This window comes from Arvicola amphibius, chromosome 5 (genome assembly GCF_903992535.2).
Source record: "Arvicola amphibius chromosome 5, mArvAmp1.2, whole genome shotgun sequence".
Classification (NCBI taxonomy): Eukaryota; Metazoa; Chordata; class Mammalia; order Rodentia; family Cricetidae; genus Arvicola; species Arvicola amphibius.
In genome coordinates this window covers 133166689-133181981 of record NC_052051.1, presented here as the reverse complement: position 1 = coordinate 133181981, position 15293 = coordinate 133166689, and the positions used below count along the sequence as shown (strand labels likewise).

Here is a 15293-nt window from a genome sequence, read left to right as displayed (position 1 = left end):
CTATGTAGCCATACATAGATTAATGGTTAATTTAAGATATAAAAGCTAGTTAGTAATAACCTGAGCCATCAGTCAAACAATTTATAATTAATAGTATGCCTCAGAGTGTTTGTTTGGCAGCTGGCAGGGGGAAGAGAAACCTCCATTTACACATTGTTGACTAGAAGTGATGATACATATCTTTTCCTTGCTCCCAGTCGTGAAGCTGTCCTAGTCTGAATGTTCCCATGGGAAATAATTTAGGTCTGATCATTAAGCCACAAGAGTTTTGCAAATATCTTTTACCAAACTGAGGAAATTTCTGTCTCTAGTTGTCAGCAGTTTCAAAATGATTTTTATTCTGCATCGTTCTTGGTTTGCTATGACCATGAACTTACTTCTCTTAAAAAAAATGGTGGCAGTGAGTACTTATAGCATATGCACTAGGGTGTAGAGGTATGCACATCGATGCATGTGCAGAGGCCAGCAGAGGACATAGAGTGTCCTTGTCTCCATTTTATTCCCTTGAGACAGGGCATTTCTCAACCTGGAGCTAGAATGGAAGCCTGAAAGCCCTCAGTCTCATCCTGTCTTTATAGTCTGGGGGTTACACGTGTCATGGCCTCACCTGGACACATGAGTGGTGGGGATTTGAACTCATGTCCTTAGACTTCCAAGGCAAGAGCTCTTACCCACTAAATCATCTCTCCAGCTCCCGAGTTTTCTTCTTGAAGTGACATATTATGCTAATTCTTAAATGCTAAGTGAGTCTTTCACTCTTAGAGCCACTGCCCACAGGTCACAGTGTTTTTATACACTGTTAGATTTCATTTGCTACTGTTTTTTTTTTTTTTTTGAAAGGGCTTGGGTCTATGTTTATTATTTGTTGGTAATTTTCTATTCTTGAAATTTCTCTTGTTTTGATATTATAGGAATTGTGGCACCATAGAATGAGGTGGAAAATATTGTCTGCTTCCATTTTCTAGGGGAGATGTGTAGATTGTTGGTATCATTTGTGCCTTAAACATTTGGTGAGAGTCCAGTGAATTTTAGACAGTACTACTCAAACCCTTAAATAACCTTTAGAAAACTATTAATTACCACTGAAATATCTTTAACAGTCCGGGAATGTTCAAGGAGATTGTTCATCCAGTGTGAATGTGTGGTGATCTATGGCCCACCAGCCATATTCTTCCTCATCTAAATCAGCATATTTGTAGCATGGTTGTTTGTACTGTGGGTTTATTACCCTTTTGATGCCCCCAAATAAGTAGTTATGGTTCTTTCATTTATTATAACAACATGTGTCTTTTTCTCCCTAACTTTGCTACAAGATTATCCATTTTACCAACCCTTTTCAATAACCAAACTTTGGTACTGTTGACTTTCTCTATCACTTTTCTGTCATCGACTTTATTCATACTTGCTCAAATTTTTATTTCTTGTATTATATTTTGGGGATTTAATGTACTCTTCTCTCCTAGTCTCCTAATGTGAAAGTTTAGATTATCAATATTGATAATCTAAAGGTGACTACCATGGTGGACAATTTGCACAGTCTTGGATAGACAGTATACCCTTTGAATGTTAGATAAAGTAATCTATAAAATTCAATTAGATTTCCTTGATTGGTGCTGGTGTTCAGTTCAGCCTTCGTTTTTTTTTAGGATTTTTTTTCCCACTGGATCCACCAGTTTCTGATAAAGGCCTATTCACAGCTCTAATAATGACCAAGATTTTGCCATTTTATCTCATCTATTAAGGGATTTTTAATCTAACTGGAAGCAATGTCTCTGTCTCACATTGACAAAATAGGCAAGTTTGAATCACTAATTTAAAAAGTGTTTCTATGTATATTATATATTATTTATCACGTATGGGATGGTGATGTGGCAGGCACAATGCTACCATGGATACATGCTACAATGTACATGCCTGTGGAGGCCAGAGGATAACCTATAGAAATTATTTTACTTCGTCCACGTATGAGTCCTGAGCGTTCTTCAGACTCTTCAGACTCATCAACAAATTTTAAGCCATCTCTCTGATACCATTTTATTTTAAGTATAAATTGACAGAAAATTGAAAAGACACATGAAGAGATCCTATTTGTCCCTCACCCAGATTTTCCCATACCTACTTCTCGGGTGCAATGTAAAAACTAGGACATTGCCATGTGACGATTTGGGTGAGCACCGCCAAGCAGTAGAGAGTGATTTCCCTGTCACAAAGGAGGGTCTGTGTCTCCCCTTTGTCTCAGCACAGCACCCTCACAAGATCCAGGTACCCTGCAGTTACCTTGATGTTCTTCTGGTTATTCTGTACTCATGCTTAGCACATCTTAGACCCACATCAAGGAACACATAAACCATGTAACAAAGTTAGAAAAGCAATAAATAAAGCTCACCGCATTCACCCATCGTTCCCCGTGTCTGCACTGTCTACTGCTCTTGCTCCTCGGTGTATCTAGTTTTCATCTTATCATTTCCTTTCTTTTAGAGAATTTCCTTTGGACATCGCTTTACAGTAGGTCTTCGGGAGAAAAATTCTTTCGTGTTCTTTATCTGAAAATGTTTTATTCAAGTATAGGATTTTAGGAGGACAATTTCTTCCATCTCTGTCATTTCTGGAGAAAAATCTGCTCCTATCTCTTACTCAATTGTTTTTCTCCAGTGGGTAAAGTCAATTATCTGGCTGAATTCAAGGTCAGTTTATATTGGTTATAGTTACTTTGTCATAAATCCTGATGTCAAATTATTTGCCTTTATTGTGTTTATAATTTACCAGGATTCCTGAATCTGTGTGGATATATTTTTGCCACATGTTAGAAAATTTTAGGCTTTATTTCTTCTGGTAGTTTAAGATTGTTCTCTCTTCTCTTGACATTCAGATAATGATTTTGTTTTATAATCTTCTGGATCTCTGACACTTTAATTTTCAACTGATTTTCTCTAAATTTTAGTTTTAGTAATCCCATTCTTCAAACTGCAAGTTCATTGATTGCTGATTCCTGGGACTGAGGACCTCAGCAAGATTATATCTCAATATTAATAATGATGATGATGATGATAAATAATAGGAAATAGGCTGCAGATATCTGAGTGGCAGAGCACTTACCTAGTTCCAGTCTCCGGGATTACAAATAAACAGCACCATTTATTACATTTTTATTGCTGTGTTTTTCAGTTCTAAATTTTTCATTTCTTTCTTTCTTGTTCCTTTCTTTTTATCTGTGCTCACAAATACTCACTGAGGCATTTTTATCATAGCTGCTTTAAATATACCATGGGATAAACCTGGTATCCAGGCCGTCTAGAGGCTGGTGTATATGGATTTTCATTTCTCATTTGTGTTTATGATTTCCTGGATTTTGCAGGGTGAGTAATTCTTAGTTGAGTTGTGGACACTTTGGCCTTTGCGTTATGAGACTTTTATATATTTAAACCATCTATTTTATCAGCCTTCCTGACATCACACTGATGGGCAGTAAAGAGGGAACTTCCTTACTATGGCTTGGTGGTGGTGGAAGTTCTAGTTCCACACTGAGACTCTGCTGACATTCTTCAGGAAGAAGAACACAGTACCATCGAGCAAGAGAGGAGCACAGGCTTCCCTCTGTGGCTTACCTATATCCCCTAGCTGGGAAGGACAGCGGCACCTTAGGCTCCCCGGGATGGCATCCTGGTATGGGTATCCACATAGTCAGGATCCTCTACTAGAGCTTCTCACATACCGTCCAATCAGATTGGGGCATCTCTACAGTGAGACTGGATGCATGGCGACTTTATTGGATGGTGTCAGTGTGAATGGATCAGATAGAGGGATGCCTAGAAAACTGGCAGAACACGACTTCTGTTTGTGTCTGTGAAATATTGACTGAAGAGTTTTCTGGTGTGGGAGTCAGTGGACTGAGTGAACAGATGCAGTATGGCTGAGCACCACTTCATGAGCTGGGGACCCGAGGCACAAGAAACAGAAGAAAGAGGAGCCGAGCCTTCTGAGGCAAGGTTCCAATGTTTCCAGCTTCTGATGGTTACTGCTACCAACCTGACATGATCTGGATCAGTGGTCCTCAACCTTCCTAATGCTGCGAGCCTTTAATACGGTACCTAACATTGTGGTGACCCCAGCCATAGAATGATTTCATTGCAACTACATAACTGTAGTTCTGCTACTGTTACGAATCGTAATGTAAATGTCTGGTACGCAGGATATCTGATACTGGCAAGTTGCGAATCACTGATCTAGATTCACCAGGGAAGGAAGTCTCAATTTGAGATTTCTAGATTAAGTTCACCTATGGGCATATCGAGGAGGGAGGTTCTAATTGGGTTAATTGAGGTGAGAACACCCACTCTGAGTAAGAGTGGCATCGTTTTATGGGTTGAACCTAGAACTAAACGAAAAGGAGAATGCAAGCTGAACACTAGCAGGCAGGCATCAATTCAATGCTCTCTGTTCTTGATTATGTGACATGGCCCACTGCTTGAAGTTCCTGCCACCCTTATACCCCCTACAGGCACACGCAATGACAGATTATAACCTGGCATCGTGATTCAAATCAGTCCTTTCTCCCTTAAGTTCCATTGTCAGAAAGCAAAACCGAGGCACAAGTGGTTGAACATTGGTATCCGATTGTTTTAACTTTCCATTCTGGTCTGCTAGTAGGAATTCTTTGAAGTTCTCAAGTCTTTGACCTCAAACGGAGACTCAAATTTTGCTCTCCCTGGATCTGTGGCATCAGGTTTTCTGGGAAGAGTCAAGCGGTTGAGTTCTCTGAATTTTCAGCTTGCAGAAGATACCTTTCAGTCTGTGATTCTGTAAGCCAGTCCTCTTAAGATCGTGTCCACATACGTACTAATGTTGGTTTTGTTTCTCTGGAGGACCCTGTCTAAGGGTGGGAAGTCCAGCTTCTCTACTGACACGGTGAAATACTGGCTCCTTACTGCACAGGAGGATGGGCTGTCACACTCTCCACAGGATCTTCTCTGGTGCTATCAGGAGGTGGGAGGACCACCTTCTTACAGTGTGCTCATCAGTTTCCCACCTGACCTCTGTTGGGGGGTACGTGTGGGAACCACAGTTGATTCTGTTTTAGTTGTAGATGTCTAAAAGGTTCTAGTCCTGCTAGGCCACCTGCTTTTATCGTTTTTCCTGGAGATGGCAGGTGTTCTTGGAGGTTTTCCTCAGTCCGTGCTGTTGGCACTTCTAAGCTGCCAGCTTCTCCGGTAGCAGTCAGGCATCCATGAGGCATTCATTCCCATGTTGTTCCGCAGGACCCACGCTCACTAGACAGTCTGCCTTCTTCCCACGGTTTTAGTCTGCCTGGGAATACTGATTCTCCCTCCCCATAGGGTGTTAGCTTAAGAATGTTACATCTTAACCGATATTTTGACAACCCCGTCCCTGTTTTATTTTTCCCAAGTGATTCAAATCAAACTTGAAGCATCATATTTTTAATCACCCAAAACATTTTAGTTGGGATAATATTAATAACGATATTACTTAAATATACAGTCAAATACGCCAGTAACTACCCATTTAAAATGAAAAATAAATCGTTAGTATAAAACAGTTTTCTGGCTGTACACATGTGCACACACAAAGGGTATGTGGGGATCAGAGGGAACTTTTAAGAGTTGGTTCTCACGTTTCTGCCCTTGTGTTCTGCGGCTGTGTCCTCTAGGCTACCTAACTCATGAGTTTCTGGGTGATTCTCTCATCTTGATATAAGAATGTTGTGATTGCAGAATTGCACCACCACATCTGGCCTCCTACATGAGTTTTGGGTTCGAGTTCAGGCTCACACAACTTTTGTCCACCTTTTTTTTTTCTCACACATCGTTTCCAATGAATGAAAGTTTAGACTTCTTTATATTCCTTTCATTCTTGATGTATATTTCACTAGAGACTTATTGTCTGAAATATGTTTTTGACAAACTGCTTACTCTGTGGCTATGCTATAAATGTAACCAGATTATTTTACTTTGCTCCTAGTTGTTTTAAACTTCAATTATTTCTTACTATATAAGATATAGAGATGGTTTCAAAACTATTAGAGCAGGTGTAGCTTTCCAGTAGATTGTCTCTTATATTCTCTTTACCTGACAAGTATTTACGGTTAGATTTGACTCAGGCTTCTAATACAAAACAATGCACAGCACAAACACACAGACAAAAGGCAGCAGGCAATGAGAAACCTCTATTCTTCCCTTTGAAATAATTATAACAAAATGGTATATAATATAAATTTACCATTTTAATCATTTTGATTGCATAGGATGGCTTGTACCCACAGTGCAGCCATCACTACTGTCCCCTTTTAGAACTTTTCATAATCTGGAATAGGAACTCTGCAACTATGGGACAACAGCTCATTATTCCCTCCCTCCCCAGCTCCTGTTAATGTGTCTTCTACTTTGTGACTTAATAAATGACCTCTTTTATCCACACCGTGCTGATTTTCCCCCAACCCTCTTTGCTAGACATCACTTCAAAGGGACACAGCGTTCCTAATTAATTTTCTTATATTTGCATGATATTCCATAAAATCAGTTAAGCAAGCACGCAGCCCGTTCCTCCCTGATGAATGTTTGCATTTCCAGTCCTTTGCTGTTACAACAGTGTTGTGATGAATAACTTAAAGGATCCATCATTTTGTATTTTTTCAAGTGTTTTTATGCAAGCTCCTAGAAGAGGTAGCACGGAGCGAAAGAATGAAGGCATATGTGATTTTAGAACATTTGGGCTTAGTGCAATAAGCAGCAATGAAATATAAAGTCGTCTAAGTATTAAACGAAAAGTCACAGGGCTACAATTAAAGCACTGCTTTAACTCATGAGATCATTTATTTAGCTCTTTAAACCATTATTTGTTTGATTCAACATGCAGGGGGAAAATGACTTCTCTAGCTCCCAGTGTCCCCTCCCCCAAACTTTGCGACTCCTACTTTTCCCTCCTGCTCTATGTGGACACTGTTAGAAGGGTTACTACCTGAGAGTCTTTGTCTGCCAACTACAGCTACGCTGGGGAAATAAAGGAGGGAGGTGTGCCAATTCTCCAAGAATTTCTGGCTGTCAAATAGCACATCTGGACAATCCAGGCTAGGAAAAACAGGGATGCATACTCATTTCTTTTCAAGTAAGGTTTTCTGGGCTGGAATGAGCCGAACACTGTTCCCAAGAACCATTTCCTAAACTGCTTGCTCATTCCTGGTTTCTAGAGGTGTGTGGTCCCCGGGCCCATTAATTCCACTGACTAAGAGATGGCAAGGGCTTCATAGAGACCTCCTGAAAGCAGGGCCACAAAAGATTCCAGAATCTGAAGGAGAGACCCTCTACATTAACAGACCATTCGTTGCACCAATTGCCAGGTTTAACCATTAATCAGAAGGGGTCCTAAACAAAAACTAAAGTCACGCCCCAGTCCCATTTACCAGCTATGCAGCCAACTGTCCCAACAACAAACCATTCCCGTTTGAGGACCCAGGCAGAGTTCTGCCAGGGGTCACACCTGAGCACATCTCCTCTAAGGACTCCTTGCGACTGTGGCGCCAGAGCGTGGCCGAGGCTCCTTGCCATGATATGAATTCCTTCTGTGCTGCGGATGCAGTTTAATCTGGAAAGGTCCAGGCCGTTTGTTCTACCGATTGATGGTGTTCCTGGTGGGGGATAGCAGGGCGATCCGAAGGTCCTAGATTCCTAGGACGGACAGGACCGAGGTTGAGCTCCAGTGTGAGGTCTGTCCCTGAACATCTGCGAATTCGCCCCCGACCCCGCCAACACACACACACGCGGATCAGAGTCTTGGTCCCCGCAGAACTGGGTCCCATTTTCTACCATGTGACCTCTGTCCAACGGGGAAGTTCAGTAGCACTCTCAGGTTCCCTTGTCTCCAGTCCTCGAGACCCCGAGCTCTCCGGAGGAAAGGCTGGGGCCGCGGCGGGGTCTCTCCCCAAACCTGGTCGTTGGTACCCCCCCCTCCCCCGCCGTCTGCTTGCTTTGTAAGGCAGTCAAAACAGAGCTAGCGGCCAAGGAGCAGGACGGGAAGCCTGGCCGCCTCGCCTCGCCCCTCCAGCGGGCTCTGGCCCCCTCTTCTCCCCCCACCCTTTTCCACTTCTTTCCTCGCCCTCACCTCCCCCATCCCCCTCTCATTTCCTCTGGCACCCCTGCTCGCCAATCCCTCATCCGAAGCCCGCTTCCAGCTTCCAACCTAGACTAAGCGCTCAGCTCCCCCCGGCCCCCCCCCCCCGCCGCCACTTCTCCCCAATCTCAATCTCCTCGGTTCCCTTTGCCCTGCCCCCCCCTTCCTGCCTCTTTCCCCTCCCCCATTGCTCACTCCACTCCTCTGCCTGAGATCTCCCCGTAACATTGTCCCCGCCCACCCTGCGCCCTGCTAGCCCTTCCATCCAGGCTGCGCTCCACGTGTGGACCGCTGCGCCCGGGCCCCCTCTGACAGCCACCGCCCGCCGTCCCGCCCCGCGCCCTGCTGAGCCTCTAAAACCCCAGCGCCGCGCCCTCCTCCGCGGCATCTTCCCCGGCATCCTGCCTCCTGCCCTCCCTCCGCCAACCGTTCGCCCGGGCCCCGCGCACCTCTGATGGGCTGTGCAGCTGCCCCGCCCCGCTTAGCTGCCCCATAGGACCCCAAACGAACCCCGAGAAGACCCTCCTCTTCTTTTGGGGGTGACTTTTGTTCGCTCGCCTGTTTCCTTTGGTGACTTCTGCAGCTTTCCAGGATCTGTGCCCGGAGCGCACGGGAATCCACTCAGCCTCTGCACCCCCCTCCCCCTGCTTTTTTTTTCCCTTGTGAGGTCCGCTTTCTTTGTAACTTTATGCCGCGGCTGCTCGGGTTACTTTTGTAATTTCCCGCCCCCACCCGCTGGCGGTCCTGGAGTCGCTCGGGGCAGTGGCCCGGGGGATGCAACGTGGACCGCGCGGGGCTGCCGGCTGCATCGCCGCCGCGCCTCGCTGCCCCCAGCGCTAGAAGCCCGCGCCCCGCACGCACGCTACCGCTTAGGAGCTAACGCTGCATCCCGTTCCACCACTCCACCAGGACACCGCAACCCAAGCGAGTCCCGTGAGCTGACGAAGGGCTGGTCAGACCCTGATTTTTTTCCCCCGGGCCTCTCGGATTTGGTCTTCGACAGCCCCCTCTCTGCGGGCCTCGATCCGCGTGCTCTTGGCGCTGGCGATGGGGAGACGGCGGCGGTCGTGTCTCCAGCCCTACTTCGTGTGGCTGGGTTGCGTGGCGCTCTGGGCTCAGGGCACAACCGGTCAACCCCAGCCTCCGCCACCTAAGACGCTCCGGTCCCAGCCGCCCCCGCAACAGGTCCGGTCCACAGTAGAAGGCGGCTTCGCGGCGCCTGAGTACCGGGACGAGGGTGCTGTAGCGGCGAGCCGCGTCCGCCGGCGAGGACAGCAGGACATACTCCGAGGGTAGGTGGGCAGCGGGATGACTGACTTGTGCGGGAGACCTCTCTGCCTTCTACTTCACACCCTCCCTGACTGTCGCGCTGGCGGGTAGAGCCTCAGTCCCCTCCACTAGGACACTTAAAGACCCGAGAGCTCCAGGAGCGCCCCTCGTTTTCCTCCCGGGAAGCCTCAATTACTCCGCGGAAAGCCCTCCCTAGGGGGCTTCGGCTGGCTGCCGGTGGGAGCGGGCCTCTGGGTGCGGATAGCAAAGCATGTGCGATGTCTGTGGCGCTGGGAAAGGTTCCCAGTGTCAGGCCAAAAGCGGGCCTGGGTCTGCCCTGCGCAGGCCCCCCGGAGTCTGCCTGCTCCCCACCGTCGGGGGCGCAGCTCTAGAGCCTTTTGTTTGAGGACGTGTGCGGAGCAGCCGCTGGTTATCATCGCCAGATCCAGTGCTCCGCCTTCCAAGTCGCCCTCCTTGACACTTGGAGGCCAGAGACAACAGTGGAGCAAGGAGGGATGGATTTGGGAACGAGGGCAAGGATTTTTGAGCAGAGTGTTCCTTTTGTTCTCAGCATCCGGACTCTAGAATAGTAACAAATTATGTTTCTTGTTTCTTTTCCCGGTTTTAAACACCAAGCAAGGGAGGGCAGTTGAGAGGGGATAGTTAGAGTTCTGGACCCTCCCCCATCTTTCCGAGCCCCAAGAATTTGAAGTGGAACTTTGATTTGTTCCTTATCCTTATACCTACTCGCTTAGGAAGAGCTTCTTTTGTGTTACTGCGCCTTTCCTTATGTGGGTATCGCCGTGTTTGTCCCCTGCAGGCCCAACGTGTGCGGTTCTAGATTCCACTCCTATTGCTGCCCTGGATGGAAGACGCTCCCAGGAGGAAATCAGTGCATTGTCCGTGAGTGTTTGGCAGGATCCATAGTTTGGGCAGCATACTCAGCTCTGTTTCAGGGCTGACCTTGCACACACTGTTTAAACACTCAGTTGGTCACACAACCCTGGAAAGGAGAGCTCAGTGGTGGGGAGGAAGCCGCATCAGCTGAAAAATTTCACTAATGGAAACTCAGGAGGAAGACATTGATAAAGGTTTTAGAATGCTTAAATTTTTTTTGTATCATTTGTGTGTATTGATACAAACGAGGGGCATTGTGTTAGAGCAATACCCTGGATGACTCAGCATCACCTTTCCTATGAATTCCAGCTAAGACTACAGTGTTACTATGGTTACTCTTGGACTCCTAGGTTTGGGCCATCAGAAGATCAATCTTAGACCTTTACACTGCTTTCTCATCTCTGGGCTGCACTCAGCAGGCACATGGCAAAGGTTTAAAAGGAGTACTCTCACAGATTTTGAACTGACCAAAAGTTAACAGATTTTTGTAGTTGCTGTTTTGTTTTTCAAGAGAATTAATGTAAGTTGTTTGACTCCTTTTATGGCTAGGAGACAGTTAAATTTTAAATTTCCACATGCCAAATCTTAACAGTGGACAGTATGTTTTCTCCAAGGTGACTTTTATGCCCGGAAAGATCTGTGTAGCAGAACTTAAAGGTTCACATGAATTATTTTCAGCTTCCAGAGTATATATGCCGGTCTCCATGTTCTAAGCTCATTAGTTTCTGGTGTTATGATCAAGGACTCAGGGGGTTCTCACTTCATGGGCTTTGTGGGGTGAAGTGTGATTGGCCACATTGTCCACTCTGGAGGGCAGCCAAGGCACAGACAGCACATGCATTTACAGCCGGTCTTGACTTTAAACTGACCTTGGTATTCCCCAAGGGAAAGATAATTATGCCACTGTCAACAGAAAAAGGGTAAGCTACCCTAGCCAAGGGGTAGTGTGGGCACAGCGGCATCTCCAACGCTGTGTTTATTGGGTTTGTGGGTTGGAGACAGAACCTAAATGCTATTTCTGTGCTGCCCTTTCAAAGGACAGAAATCTAAAGTTTTATTGTAAAGAATAGTTCTCTCTCTTTCTTCTATTCAAAAATCCCACAACTTCTAGCAATGAAACAAAAATAAGAAACAGCTACTGTGTTCTTTTTAAATGATTGATTCATAAATATTTTTCAATAAACCCGTGTATGTATAGGTCTTTGGTTTTATGGGGATGGGGGGAGAGGAAAAGGAATGATGGTCACTTGCCTTCTCTCAGAACTCCAGACAGTCCTAAGTGAAGTATTTATAGAAGGTGCATTACTCTTTCCGGCCACTGGGGCATTACCGGGGCTGCCTCACACTGTTGGGATCTTCAGACTCTTGAAACAGCTAACGTCACTCAGCACACACCTGCCACCCTTGCTGGGAATGACTTAGGCACTGTGGAAAGTCTGACTCACTAAATGTAATGAATGTGAGTGCCGTTATTGAGTTGGAGAGCAGCCGAGGAGAAGGGATAGGTTTATGGTACGGGTTGCAAATCTGTAGAGTCAGGTTTTATTGGATCAGTAAGGAATGGGAACTGCAGAGAGCAAAGCCTCCCCTCCTGGCATGGTTGCACTTGTAATTTATGCATGGCCCGGTGAGTGTCCACATTTAAGCACTTCGGGTCTTTGACTGTCTTCATGCCATTTCCTCCTTTAGAAGGTCAGCTTCTAGCACCTCACTGTGAGTGTTGTCACCCACATTTCTTCTATTAGAAATAATTGGGTGCTAATGGGATACGTACATTAGGCAAACGTTGGCGTTATCTTCATATCTCCAATAAATATTGATGACATTTATGTCTATTATATCTAAGCAATATTTATTATTAACATCATAGGAAAATAATTTATAGCTTGAGATTAAAACTTGTGCACAAAATTAACAGAAAGCACTGCTGCAATGGTACCATCCTTTTTTTTTGCAAGAGCCTCACCTAGTTTAGGAATTAAATTCAATCTGTTATTTTTGCATCTTAAAATGGTCGTATGTGGAGAAATATAGAAATTAAAATAATTGTAAACTGAAAACCGGGGATTTTTAATTCCTGAATTTCTTGGTAACAAATATTTCTTTGTTTAATTTACTTCACCATGAAGCAAAGACAAATTCTGAGGCACTTTACAAAATAATGATAATAATATGAAGACCTACAATTAATTTTCTCATATCTTACATCTCCACTTTGTTTCCACCCAGAGCAAGCTTTAAAGTTTGATGTTTGTCTCATACCAGGCTTCACACGAGAAGACAGTGAAGAAATGTGTCTATTACTTTAAAAAGATAATGCATTATGGTTGTATTCCCTTCTTCATTGTGATCATTTTATTATTCGTTTCAAAAGACATGATCTCTAGCCAGTCACAGGAATGGAACCAAGTTGTTCAGGCTGGCCTTGAACTCCCGGGCTTTCTCTCAGCCAGCCAAGCGCCGCGATTACAGGCTTGAGACATCATGCCCAACTGTTATTATTCTTAATTGTGGCTTGAGATGTCATTGAAGTACTTCCAAATTTCCATGTTTGTTTCCAAACCTACTTTCTAGCCTTCTTTTTTCAAACAATTAAAAGAAATCATCCAAGAACATGGAATGATGGAAGAAGAGTTTGCTTATGCATTTATTTATGGAGAAAGTATGCAGCAATGTTTTGGTCATTGGGGAAACAATGAGTGTGATTGGCTTAGCATCACAGCAATTGCGAACTGAAAGAAAAAAATAACATGTCAGAACCCTCCAGGATGATCCCTTTCGTTTATGTTTCTAATGAGAAAACTGAACCCAGAGACGTTTTGGGTATTATCTGTGCTCACTGTGGGTCATTGGCTGAGTGAGACGTCAACTTTACACCTCTTGTGTGCCATGTGTGCTAAGTACCAGTCCATGCAGCTTCTCCTAATGTCGCCAGACTCCCAGTGTGTACACCCTTTCTCCTGCTCCTTCCAACACTCCTAGGATTCATAATGTCAGTTAAAATGGAGGAGTTGTACTGAGACCGCAGACTGCAATGAGCGTAGAGAGGAAGGAGTTCATCACTCTTCCTTCCTACTGGCCTGTGCAGGGGACACATCGAAGCCTCGACAGACAGCTTACTGCCTGAAGATGTCCAGGATCAGCCCCTCACCTCCTTTTGGTTTGAGACCAAATGGTTCACTTCATCTAAACCTAGATTAACCTGCCTGCTAAGAAGGAAGAACCCTTGAAATAAAACTATATTTCATGAGCATTTGCCATAGAAAATTACTGTTGGTCAGAACCTAATATATTTTAAATATTAATTCTATGGTGGAAGCCATTTTCTTGCCTTTTCTTTTAATCTTAAGACCATAATATTTTTACAGTACTTTCATTCAGGATAACCAGTTGAGACATTGCCCATATTATATAGATACTAAAGGTGATCTTAGAAAAGGAAAGCAATTACCAAATTGGGTTTGCTCCTGTAGAGTGTGTTTCTCATATCGTGGGGATCCCAGGTCTCTTTGAAAGCTCTGAGACCTCTCTCCAGCAAAATATTCATATGCACAGTGTTCTAAGTGTTTGCGTGTAGTTTCAGGACATTTCCAGACCCTTTCCTTGTTTCTTGCATCCGGAGAAAGATCAAATCTGCACATAGCCTGCATGCTCAAAGAGGGAATTCAACTAGGGATATAGAGATAAATCTTTCAGCTCCTGACTAAATTTGGGAGATAGTTCCCATTCCAAGGCACTTGACTGAAGGTTTTGCGTATCTGTGGTATGTGGTGTGTCAGTGAGCCTAAACTTGGCTTAGATGACCCTCAGCTTCGCTGGAGGTCACAGCTGTAGGGAGCTTCAGTCCCCACCCCCACCCCCACCCCATCAGAAGGGCTCTTTTGAGCAGTGACGGTATGGCAGAAGCAAGACTGGAGGAAGGAGAGGAGCCATGAAGGGGAATAAAGATTGATGACCAGATAGGGCAGAAGCCAGCTGGGATGGAATGTGTAGGGAGCCAGACGTTTGGCCAACTCGTTAGGGCCTGGGTCTCTGTCTCTACCAATTTCACATTCTTAAACAGTGGGATCTATTTTCCAATATGCTCAGTCTCTCCGGGTGTCCCCACTCCTGCCAGCTCCCTAGGATCAAGATCCTTTGGTGAATCCTGAACTCAAAAGTTTCCGGGTTTGAATATAAAAAGCAACTTGGTATTGATAATCAAGGTAAAGAATTGGTGTCGATTGGTATTACAGAATTTTAAAATTCTTTTAAAAAATGCATTTCTTTGTCCAACACCACAAGGAAATTGTAAGACTTAGTCCCACATCTCCAGTGGGTGATTTTTATCTCATACTAACACTCAGATGTTTTGCAACATTAATATCATGCCCTGTTTTTCTAGACCTGTGGTTTTAAAAATGTTGTTTTCTCACTGTGGAACATGACTGAGGGTGCTGTCTCTCATTCCCATCTGTGCTGTGCTTTCTCCAGCCATTTGCAGGAACAGCTGTGGAGATGGATTTTGTTCCCGTCCCAACATGTGTACTTGTTCCAGTGGACAAATATCCCCGACCTGTGGAGCAAAATCAAGTATGTTGCCTCTCTCTCTCTCTGTGGCTATATCCTTTTCCTTAAGCCTGGGAACCAGTGACAAGTGCCGCCCTTGAAGGAGATATGGATTGGTGATTGTTCTCACTAACTGGCCTTCCCTGTGTTAAATTTTGAACTAAGACGGTCTTGTTCCATAGCTGTTGCCTCGCGTAGGCAATTGTCAACAGAGGATGTGCCTAGGTGGCAGGATGGTTAGGAATCCATGACGTAATGTTTTGTAATAGCTGTAATTTCCTGAGCGTTCACTCTGCGCAGCATTCTGTGCTAGGTGTTTGCGTGCTTTCAATCCTCTCACCCACATTGTTTGATACTGTCATGCTCCTATTTTGCAGAGGAGGAAAATGAGGCACATGCATATTAACTATATAACTACTGTCCTACTTTGACCTCATTGCTGTGATAAGCAACATGAC

The 15293-nt window shown here is 44.8% G+C and overlaps 1 protein-coding gene across 2 annotated transcripts in view; it reads left to right on the top strand.

The window, feature by feature from the left end:
• The first annotated feature begins 9168 nt into the window (after positions 1–9168).
• The window catches only part of Fbn2 (fibrillin 2), a 202600-nt gene continuing 196475 nt past the window's right edge, over positions 9169–15293 (top strand). For both annotated transcript variants that reach the window (XM_038330380.1, XM_038330378.1), the window contains exons 1-3: positions 9169–9413; positions 10211–10293; positions 14761–14859. In XM_038330380.1, coding sequence (XP_038186308.1) covers positions 9169–9413; positions 10211–10293; positions 14761–14859 — 427 coding nt within the window. The remainder of the gene's footprint in view (positions 9414–10210; positions 10294–14760; positions 14860–15293) is intronic.